An 11,480-nucleotide genomic window follows, 5' to 3' on the forward strand; every position below is an offset into this window, starting at 1 on the left:
TGCAAGGATGGCCTTGGAACAGAATAGTGTGCAGCATTAATTTTTCATGACCGGCCAAGGTTTCCTCGCTGTGAGCCAGTAATCAGTGTTTTTAAATTCAAAGTCATGACCAATCATGGATAGGAGCTGGACCATAATTACAAGCGTATGCAAAGTAATTGCCAGCTCTTTGTTGAAAAAGCAATTTGATAGTTCAAATATATGATACAAAGGGACCTAAGACTGTTTGCTTGGGTAGACCGTAGTCGAGGGTACATCTGTTGGAAAGAGAGCGCTTGTTACATAAGTAGGATATAAACGATTATCATAGATAATTCTTTTTATTAGCTTTTAGTGAATGGAGGTGGCTTCTTCAGAAAATTTCTTCCCTCATACCCTGACGCAATATGCATTGCAGGCTTGCTCACCGTTATCCAAGTGGTTACTGCCCCACATTTTGCGGAATCTGCAGAAGAACTGAAACTCGAATTCTCATCATTGGGTTTGCGTTTTGCTGTTAATATTATCACAGGTGGGGCGAAAAATGGAGCCATAAAGTTGACTTTCTGTGAAAATAATCAAATTGTTTATTACGTTAGTAAGTTTGAGGACAATATTAGGCTGCAATTTTAGAATGCTGCAGAAAATGAAGAAAACTTCAATAAAGCTGCTGAATTCTGCAGTCTTTGTAATTTGTTCGTCTGACTCTCCATTACTGGTAAGCCGTATAATAAGCTATTACAGTAGTCTAGTCTGGATGAAATGAACGCATGCAGAAGGCGCTCAGTGCTTGTTTGATCTAAGTATTTCCTAATCCTGCCTATGTTTCGCAGTGCAAGAGATGCGGAGCTGCAAATATTTTTCACTTGACTAGACATAGTGAGGTGTTTATAAAGAATGACTCCTAGATTACGAGCTTTCTTACTGATAGGTACGAGACGCTGACTTAATGTAACAGTAGAACAAAGGAGCGGATGGGAGAACCGTGAGTGAAAATGAAGTATTTCAACGAAGTTGTACAGTCCAGGACATGGGCTCCTGACATAAAAGTTCCAACAACCACTCTATAAGGAGAAACTAACTTAGCGATAGACAAAGCAGACTCCTTGCACTCTTATTTCTTACCTTGCAGAAAGCGAAGTTATCTTGCTGAGATGGGGAACTCCTATTTGAAAACGCCAAACTGCCGGTCAAGGTAAAGTTCACGAAACTTATGTTGGTAAACGCCAACCAGTTCTAGATGCAAAAGATTCATAGAAATTGTTAGTCATTATCAATCCTTTCACACTTAAAGTGGGCTCAATTCACGGATAAATTCGTCTGGCATTAGACAGAATATTAATGTATGTAGGTGGTGCTCTTACGAGGCAAAGAGTTAAAGAGAACATAGTTTGTGAGTGGTCGTCGATGTTGTTAACCCTTCACCCATGACCCCACCTCCATTGACGAGCAAAATCGTCTGGCATTAGACGAACTGAAGTCTGTAGGTGGCCCTTTAAGAACACAAATGGTTAAAGCAAATATTTTGCAACAACGTGTTTTCAAACCTTTCACCAACAGGTTTTAACTTGAGTTCTGCTAAAACATTTCTGCTAGGTGTTCGCTGAAATCGTGAACGGAATAAGATTTTTTTTTTCATTTCTTTGATAATATTCACCCTCCATTTTCATCCGCATAACTGCGCTTTTCGACTCAAGAATGTCTTATCGGAGAGGTGAAAACCACTTTTAAATGGCCAGAATAAAACAGTCCCATTCTTATACCAATGGTGAAGGTTGATAACATGCGATCAGGCTGCTAAAAGGAACCACCTCTTTACAGTGCCTTCATTTAATTTAATGATGCCTTTGATAAACAGAAATTCGCAGTTTAAGCATTTAAAACGTTCTGGTACATTTCTTGAGGACTTTTAACTCGCGCAAAATGCCGCTACACATACGGGACTTAATTGCACAGTCAGCGAAAATTTAAAGTCGATCTGGTTGCCCAGCAGCTAAACAATAAAGAAAATGACCAGACAAAGGCCCACGACGCATACGTTTTTAGATTTTGCTTGTTTTATCATCTTATCGTCAAGATTATCATTTGGCTTTTGTAGATGAGAGATTGATGGTCGCAATAAATGAGACATTTTTTAAGATCTTACGAATCGTGGATTTATTCGGGGTTTTTTTCTGAATTTGTTCCATTTTAGGAAAAATAATGTATGGCGAGAGGTTTGGAGTAGCCTTTTCTCCCTTTTAACTGTCCCCGCTATGACCAAATTTGAGCAAAGGGGCTTTGTCAAGCAAAATGATGTACTATCATGACACCCAAAATGCCCAAAAAGTAGAATGAAACGTTGCCATAACCACTTAGAACTCTTGAGCAAGATAAAAGAAATACAGAAAAGGGAAAAGAAGCATCGATGGACACAATTTGGAAAGATTGAAAAGGATTCCATTTGGAGAATCTTGAAAAATCAGCCCTACGTTTTTCAAGTTTAGGACAAATCAATTGGATGAAGGTCGTTTTTGCTCAGAATCATCTTTTTGGGATGTAACGATAATTTTATCAGTAAATGAATTCCGCATTACCATCTTCAAGTTTTAAACTCGTGATTAACTAAAGATTTCCCTTAAACACCCTAATATCACGTGCCATAGCTCCTTTAAGAAAACTGTACAAAACCGACAGAAAGCACTTTTTCATTATTTCTCCCTTGTGAATTCCACGGCAGTCACTTCTACTCCCCCCTTCCCCTATCCAGTGTTGGTTTGCAAAGTGTTGATTTCCAGGAAACTGTTCGTGGCCCCCCACAAAACAACATTGAGACGTGGGGGTCAAATTGTTTGCTTACAATGAAAGCGCTTGAAAGAATAATTTTCTTAAGAAACTAGGAGGTACTCACGTGTAGGGATAAGAAAATCACTTTTTGCTCCACTACTCCCCACCCCCTTCCGCGAGACGCATGCCTGACGATGTACATTGACTCGTGCAATTCAGCCATGACACTCCTTTGGCCATAACTCTCATAGTGAAGGCCCTATACAAGCGCTAAGAAAATAACTTTTTGGCCCGCTACCCCCCCCCCCCCCGAATTTGGGATTTGTCTCTTCCAATATTCGATGCCGATGGGCAATCTAAAACAGCATACCAAGATGCAGCCCCGTAACTCTGGCCGTTCGGGCCGGGTATACATGGGGCAAAACAGAGCGTATTTTTAAGTGGTGAGGTCAGCTTGGTTGACTGAGAATCGCGCCTAGCCAGCTCGCCTTTATCCTCAGGAAGGCTCCAGATGACTGGGTTACCCCAAACGGCGGAAAGGCCGGTTCCCATGGAAAGGCAAGCTCTCTCCCGTGTCGATTCGACCACTGCCGCAAATCCCAAATTTGTCTCAGTCAGCAAGGAGATAGATGTCGAGAAAGCACACTTCTCTCCTTGGTTGAATTTAATTCAACTTCAAAGGTCTGTCTAGTATTGGTCATTGCTTGTATTAAGAACCAAATTGTGAAAATGGACTGTAACTTATTGTTTCTTACAATGGGGTGATATTGTATTGCATCAATCAACTAAAAACTTACGATTCTAATATTTCGATGAACGCCAGCAAAAATCTTGGTTTCCCGAACACAAAGTGTAAAACTGCCGGCAGTATAATCTTCAATCCAAAAAGCCAGGGCATCCTGGGGTCTCTGTGGAGTCTGGTGACTAGGTGTGACAACAACATTTGGTGGAAACAGGAAACGCTAAAAGTACATAAATTATTTAGAAACAGAACATCATCAGCCCATGAGGTAATGAGCACAGAGAGAAAGACATCCAAGATACGCTTTAACATAATCTAATCACTAATTAATCTCAAGTCAACTCATGTGGTACATGATGTGTTCTCTTGCAATGTAGGGAACCATTTTCACGGATAATGTGATAGTCTATAAAGCATTAAAAGTTCGAGGTCTGCCCTATCTGTCGTTTGCTCGACAAAAGATGTCTAAAATTAAGTGTGTCCTAGAGGATATAACTTTCCATGGAACAAAGCATGCTTTTGAATCCCTTCTGCTCATCAATATCTATGAGAAAAATAAGCGTATCTCCCCTCGAGCAAGACTTGCCTGAGGGAAGACGACCCTTTCGCATTTTGTTTCAGTCGTCCAGGAGTTCAGCACATGACTTCCTATTTGAGCTCCAGATGGAGCAGACTGGACAGCAATCCAGTTAACTTCTGCCTTTCCATTGGAACCTTCGCCATATTCAGAAATACAAGTCTTAAATTGATGCCTGTCTTCTGATTCCACCCAAATGGCAGCGCCATTACCAAGGCTTGAGTTTTTCACAGAATGACCAAAGGAGGCAAACACTTTAACTGCCTGTCTTCCGTAGAAAGGCTGAGTGAAAGAAATTGCCTTGCAAGCGAATAGTCCTGGACTTGATGCCGTTATGTTTACTTTTCCAGTCTTGAATCTAGAAGCTATAATTATTAAGCTATAATTAACAAGAAAGATGGCATCTTATGTTTACTGATATAATTAAATCTTTGACTACATGGCCAGTCTTGAAAAGTATGTTTGCAGATTGTGTCTTTTTGATCGAAGACATATCCCAACGCTCCTCTCACCAAAAAGAATATCGCTAGTATCTATAGACAGGGTAGTTTCGCAGAGGCACTGAAGGCGTTTGAAAAACTGCTTAAACTGGCGAAAATAGCGTGTTGTGTGTGCATGTACCCCACCTCCAGTTCTTCCTTGCTGCATTAATTCAGAAATAAATAGTTACATGGAGTAGAAAAGCAACGGCAAGAATTTCTAGACAGGGCAATTTTGGCAGATGCACTAAGAACTTTCTTACTACTGGTGCTTAAAACTGGCTTTAAATCAACTTTTAAACTATTTTCATTCCATCGTTAGTGATGGCTAAGCATGCGCCCCACCCCCTGTAAGGCGACGTTACTGCATCAAATTAAAAAGTCTGGTTTACTAGTAACGGAAACTGAGCGCAGAAACATTTAGCACAATTTTTCATATACACGTCAATTTGGCATGCAGAAATACTGAAGGCGGTCGACAAGCATCTTAAAATCGCCTTCAACAATTTTCATTCGGTACTTCCTTATTCCAGGGCTTGTGCCCCTCCCCCAAATCTTTGTTTCTGCATCAATTCAGGAAGACAGGTTTAATTGAAGCATAAAATAATGGCGAAAATATAGCGCGATAGAAAATTAGCTCAAAGTACCTTTGCAGCCTTGATTCAACAACACAACTGAGAAGAAGACAAAACACAATTGAACCCTGTAATAGCCTCTAGCGGACATTTTGATCAGACTGAAGGGATGTCTTCACACACTGATTGCTTTATACATGACCACACCTCTTGATAAGCTGATTAGCACAGGCCTAATTTATCTCTTTGGCTATGATTCTAACTGGAATTAGGAGTTTTCCAAACTTAATCTCTTAATGCAGGGGTCATGGTTTAATTTTTTTAGTCATGTTTTGATAGTCCCCTATTGTCTTGATGTGGATTGTTTCTCTTCTTACTAAGATGTGTGCTTTCCACAATTGCGGCAACTACTGAGTATCTACAAAGGTAGTAAAATAACAGTGGTCAGATTTAGCTATGACAACTACGTTTGAGAGAGATGCTTGGTAAATTCACCCTGAATAAAAACGCTAATAAGCAACCCCGTTCAAATAGTCTTATTCACCGAAAAAAACGATAATAGTATTTTTCCCAACTTATTTTAAAGAGTGGGAGTTGAAAAGTGTGCCCCCGTTGTAAACACATTTCTATCTCGCTCTCTTCCTCGATTCAACAGGTTGCTTTCGTCTTAGTTATATAAAAGGACAAGGCTTGCGCGTCTGTTTTATTATTGTATCAGATTATGAACTTACGGTAGATAACAAGAGTGTGGCTACCAATTCAATTCAAACACGAAATAATAGGATTTAGAAGTCTTCTATGCTTTAAAGCCTATTACGGTTACTATTTTAAAGTTTCAAGTTAAAGCATGTTAACAATCTTTTGTTTTCTCTCTTTTACGTTAGCTGTGACGTTATTAAAATCGGATTTCTTTTTTATTTGGCCCACTTAGAAACAAAATTTTACAGGTCTAATAAATCTAAAATTGGATGTTTTTACGTGTGCTGATGACAAGCTTCTTGTTTCTTAACAATCTTTTATCCATATTTTTGTTTGGAATCAACAATTACACAAAATTAAAGACGACACAAATCGTGTCATTGGAAATAAGCTTCAATGATTGGCTTACTCTCCTTAGCACTATGTTCTTAGCAAAATAGTTCTTAGAGAGAGCTTCTGTCAGTTAAAAATGGAAAATTGACTTTGTTTAGAAATTAATCACTTCTAATTTTATGCCAAAAATACTTTTTTGGGGGAGTGGGGTGTGGCTAAAGCCCACCCCCTCCTCGATGTCACTCTACCAATGGGGCTTTTAGCTTTGATTTTGTCAATAGTTACTCCAAGATTCATTGTTCGAAAAGTTTATTACCAAAAAAGGGACGAATATCACGCTGAATAAAGGAAATCGGAATATTGTTAATGGCATTCCGTGATACCAAATGCGCTATGATGAACATTGATTCTTCGACTTGAACATGTCAAATAAAGGATGTCAGAGACAATTTAATATATAAACAACTTTGGGCACTTAAATGGGTCAAGCCAAGAAGTTGTTACCCCTATTTTGACCGATTGTAAATTTCGCAGCCATTGGCTTCTCAAAAGTACAACGAATGGTTCGGTAGTTGTTTTCAAATGGTATATAAATGATTTAGGAATGGTTTGTTCTCAATAACGGTGCCTTGGTGATGTTTGAGGGAATTGCAAGAGACATTCTCGCACTTGTGGTGTTTAGTAGTAAGCCTATGACCCTTTTAAGAAAAGAGAAAGAGAACGCCACTAAATGAGCAAAAAAGGGGCTCTGCACGTGCGACTTGAAACCTGCAACATGAAATGTGTTGACCAAATTTCAAGTGCTGTTATTCACGTTTGTACACAACTTTTATCACAGTGGATAAATCAATGTGTTTGCGCTTCGTGACAATGTGCAAAACCGAGCATTTATACTAAGCTTCATCGTGTGATTGAAAGGTCATATAGGCAAAGAAGGAGATTAAACCATTCTCTTGCAAAGTTCTTTTTATTCGAACGTCAATAAAACCAGATGTGATTCACATCCGGTTTCATTAAGGACTGACAGATTTAAGAATTGAATGGGGTTGATCAAAGTAAGATATTTTATGAAAATTATCGGAACTACCGTTTTGGAGAGTTTCACCCTATTCGAATTAGTTACATAACAAAAACTGGCTGATTAGAGATCTCATAAGACCACGGCCCGAAACCAGTGTATAGCGGGTTCCTCTACGAAATCAGCTATTTGAGGTCGGAGTGCCCAAGAGTTAACATTGTCCAGACCTCTTGAGTGCAAAAAGGAACATGCCAAAACCATAGCAACATTAAAAAAACAGAAAATCAAGTTTGCCCAAATTAAGCTCTCGCACGTCATCGCCATGCAATCAACCTGGAATGAATAAATATGTAGTTTACCTCTCGTTTGAGGGGGAAGTGCAATTTACAATCTTAACTAAAAGACAAGTACTTTATAGAGGTGCTCCCAAAACACAATGAATGAGAGACCACCACACCGGGGACTACGTCCCCTACTCTTTTCGAACAATGTGTGGGTTCTTTAACGTCCCACATAAGTGATATGAGACGGAGTGCCTTCGGTTCATCACACTTATCCGAGAAGACCATAAAAAGTCTAACCATTTGCGGGTGTAATTGCAAGGACAGAACTTTCCCCGGCCTCAGTTGGTCCGACCGTAGTCGAACTCACGACCTCTCGCATTGCATACAGTTGCTCAACCAACTGAGCCACCTGTGCTTGGCCTGTTCGAAAGTATTTACAGATCAGTTTAATAATGAAAAACTTTTCCTAAACCGTATTGGGGACAATAAAACTGCTACCAAAGATTTTCAAAGCAACAAGGACTTTAAGAAACATTGTTAGGCTATTTTCATTACCCAACCTATCGACCTTTTCTTGACCATAACATATTTTAATTAATTTGCCTTAAAACAGTTTGGAAGCCGTTTTTAGCAGTTATTTCTTTAAACTGTGGGCCCTGTAAACACCAGTTTGAAAAGAACGTTAGCCAGAGTTTATTGGTCGTCGTACAAAATTTCCCATTTGTTCATTAAAAAAGACCATGTGTTGACCCTGCTACCTACCCTCTTTAGTAGTTGGTGTGAAGGCGAATCAGATGTCAGTGACGTCAGACCCCGCGTAAACTCAGTAAACCATAACGTTGTTGTATATATTTGCGGTTCGGCCCTCAAGGTGCAGTTTCGTTTTTTGGGACACTTCTTATTTCGTTAATTCTTTTCGCATCACATTTCTATTCCATTGTTTCTGTTGATGTTTTTAGAGGCAAGTGTTAAGTTGATTGCTTCTTTGACCCTCCGCGTGGATACCAATGAGGATGACGATCAAGAAACTTTATCTCATTCCGTAAGGGTGATTCCAAGCGTGTGGTAAACGCGTTAATCACATCGAATTTCTATATAAAAAGTGGCGTTAATCACGTCGAATTTCTATACAAAAAGAGACCGCACCGCGCACCGGTGGCTCAGTTGGTTGAGCATCGGGCTGTCATGCGGGAGGTCGTGAGCTCGACTCTGGCCGGACCAACACTCAGGGTCCTAAAATAATGGAGGAGAATGTGCTACCTTTGTAATTACATCTGCAAATGGTTACACTTTCAAGTCTTCTCGGATAAGGACTGTAATCTGGAGGTCCCGTCTCATAACCCTTGTTGGAAATTAAATAGTATGGGATGTTAAAAAACCCACTCACTATTCGATAAGAGTAGGGGAAGTAGTCCCCGGTGTTGTGGTCTGACCTTATCTGGACGGGGGCATCTTTCACTTCCTAAAATAAAATTGTAAACTGTGTAATAAGCAGTCTGGCTAAAGTCCCCCGACGAACATTGTAATTAGTCCTGAAAAGCCCAGAGGGGAAAGACTAATAGCTTCACTCACTCACTTACTCAGGCCTCGAGCAAATCGGCCAACTGGCTGTTAGTGATGCATGCGTAACATCGGGAGGGAACATCACGGAGGAAGTAAGACAGGCAGCAAAGTCTGTGGGTGGACATGATGACACTGGACTGGGTAACATGGATGCTCAAGAGTTTCGTGAGGGACGTCAAGTTGTGGTCAATTTATCTAACAGGGTTTTGTCGGAGGCGGAAATGTCATTGCTTTCAAAGGGATTAAAATTCTGTCCCACTCCAGAAGAGTTCAACATGTATACTCTCAACAGACATTCAAGACTATTTGCCGTATTCGGCACTGACAACAATGTGGCAGGTGATTTTTGGAGGCGTGCGTACATGAGCTAGAGAAAAGGATTTTGGAAAGTAATTTTAATGTTAGATTATACGCGCGAGTGAACAGAAACCAACAAACAACAAGCTTTATTCTGCACATAAAAATTGAATATGAAAAACTGAAAATAATTTCTGAAGGCGCCAGGGAGGCCAGAAAAAAGCTAACCAAAAAACTCCTCGAAGAAAAATCTTAGGAAATCTGGGTCGCGACCAAGGCGACCTTAAATTCCCCCGACAGGAATTACAAACCAAGAGAATTTCGAAAAGCCTAATAAATTTTCGTTAGAATACTTGACATATCTATGTTTACTTGAAGCACATCTCCAACCAGTATGCCTATCTATCAAGCTTCCGTCTAAGAGCTGACAACCTACAATAGACCTGTTCCGGGACTCCCTCTTACCCCGCCCTAAAATTGGGCCTGGAACCCAGGCGGGAAAAGAGAGAGTCCTGTATTACTTGCAGGCGCATGCTCGGAATGACGCCATTTTTTCCCCAAAACTGGGGGGAAAATCACATTTGGAAAGAGATTCCTTATTTGGGCATAGTTTATTCCAAATGCTTTTACACTGGATACATGGGGATAATGTGAAAGGAAATTATAACGCCAAGTTTCTGGAGGCAATTGATTTCGCGTTTAAGAAATGCTACTTTTCCTTTTTGCCTAAGGCGGAACAACTGCAAGCTATTCATGCAGTCGTTACTGGTAATGATGGTTTTGTCAAACCTGCAACAGGATTTGGCAAGTCTGTTTGCTACATGGTTGTTCCTTTAATATGTTTGCGATTTTCTTCGATCCGAGTCCGATCTTAATTGCAAATCAGTCCTTCTTTTTCGTGATTGCTATTCGTGGAAGATCAGATGGATGACATACGAAAGTATGGAATTTCGTGCCTGAAACCCAACTGAACAGCTGCATTATGTTGGCGCAGAAAAATATCAAATTTTGATTTAATTGCTCTCCCGAGACTCCTTGAAACTTACAAATATGCTGAAGGTCGTGGATGTGAATCGCTCAACGAAGACTAATAGGAAATGAAGAAGGCAGCTTCAGAAATCAAGTTACTGCGGCCAATTCAAGAGGCCATTGTGTCATTTTTTAAGGCAGAGACATGGGAAGAAATTGCAGATTGGGCCTAAATTATTACCAGAGAAGCTGCTACGGTTTGCGGTGAGTTGAGGTGATTCTGCATGGTGTGCAGTGTGCACTATAATGAGAGTCTTAATAGAACCCATTGGGAACTCGGAAAAATCGTAGCCCCAGATGCGCAGCGCACCCAATGTATCACTGTTTAAATCATGTACTATTTCTATTATAACATTTGGAAAAATGTCACACATGTTTGTAATAATATGATATTGTTATTAATGTTTAACAGTGACATTTTGTCTTTCCTCCAGGTGAAGGATTTTGAGCAGTCACACCATTTCCAGACTTACCTGTAAAGACTTAAGCAGCAGAAAGATACAGATGAGATTCAGGAAGTGGATGGTGTGCTTGACGGAAGACATGGTGCAAAGGGGATAATTATCTTTTCCTCAGATTTGAACAGAGTGCAACAGGTTGCTATAGCAAAGTTGCCCAATTTCCGCGGAGCATTTTTGGCAGTTGGTGATACATATGATGACTGTGAGGTAAATAACAGTAAACATTCATCAATATGAAACTGCAAGATTACACTTTTTAGATACTTTTAATGCAATGTAATGTAATTTATTCTCTACAAAATAAACAAATTTACAAAATTAATGAGAGTTGAATAATATTAGTGTAAAGAGAAAAGGTCAAACTAGAAGAGAACAGACTAGAAGAGAATTACCCAAATTGATTCATCTGTTTAAAATGCTTACCCTCGTCCAAACACCAGGCTATAATAACAACTATAATTTGTTATAAGATTTGTTTTTACTTACTTACATTTTTTAAAATGTTACTTCCAACTTCAAAACACTGCAGGCAAATCGTAGTGTTTCAGATTTTATAAAGCATGTAAAAATCCAATACTAACCTTGCATGATTATGGGGTTGAGGGGTTTGTGGTTTTAAAAGTTGCCTTCACTACAGAATACAGGGCCACTTATTTCCATATCATTGAATAACAAAAG

General features: G+C 39.7%; 1 protein-coding gene and 1 long non-coding RNA gene across 3 annotated transcripts in view; one reads left to right on the forward strand and one right to left on the reverse strand.

The window, feature by feature from the left end:
- The window catches only part of LOC138015357 (uncharacterized), a 43,259-nt gene extending 37,984 nt beyond the window's left edge, over positions 1 to 5,275 (reverse strand). Inside the window, exons 1-5 of one of the 2 annotated variants that reach the window (XM_068862363.1) lie at positions 5,191 to 5,275; positions 4,074 to 4,429; positions 3,543 to 3,707; positions 1,105 to 1,215; positions 408 to 545 (exon numbers count right to left, since the gene is read on the reverse strand). In XM_068862363.1, coding sequence (XP_068718464.1) covers positions 408 to 545; positions 1,105 to 1,215; positions 3,543 to 3,707; positions 4,074 to 4,429; positions 5,191 to 5,269 — 849 coding nt within the window. In that variant the 5' untranslated portion in view covers positions 5,270 to 5,275. The remainder of the gene's footprint in view (positions 1 to 407; positions 546 to 1,104; positions 1,216 to 3,542; positions 3,708 to 4,073; positions 4,430 to 5,190) is intronic. The other variant, XM_068862364.1, reaches the window with a different exon arrangement.
- Positions 1 to 11,480, forward strand: part of LOC138015361 (uncharacterized) — a 210,818-nt gene that overhangs the window by 184,622 nt on the left and 14,716 nt on the right. The window lies entirely within an intron of this gene.

This window comes from Montipora capricornis, chromosome 9, assembly GCF_036669925.1.
Source record: "Montipora capricornis isolate CH-2021 chromosome 9, ASM3666992v2, whole genome shotgun sequence".
In the NCBI taxonomy this organism is placed as follows: domain Eukaryota; kingdom Metazoa; phylum Cnidaria; class Anthozoa; order Scleractinia; family Acroporidae; genus Montipora; species Montipora capricornis.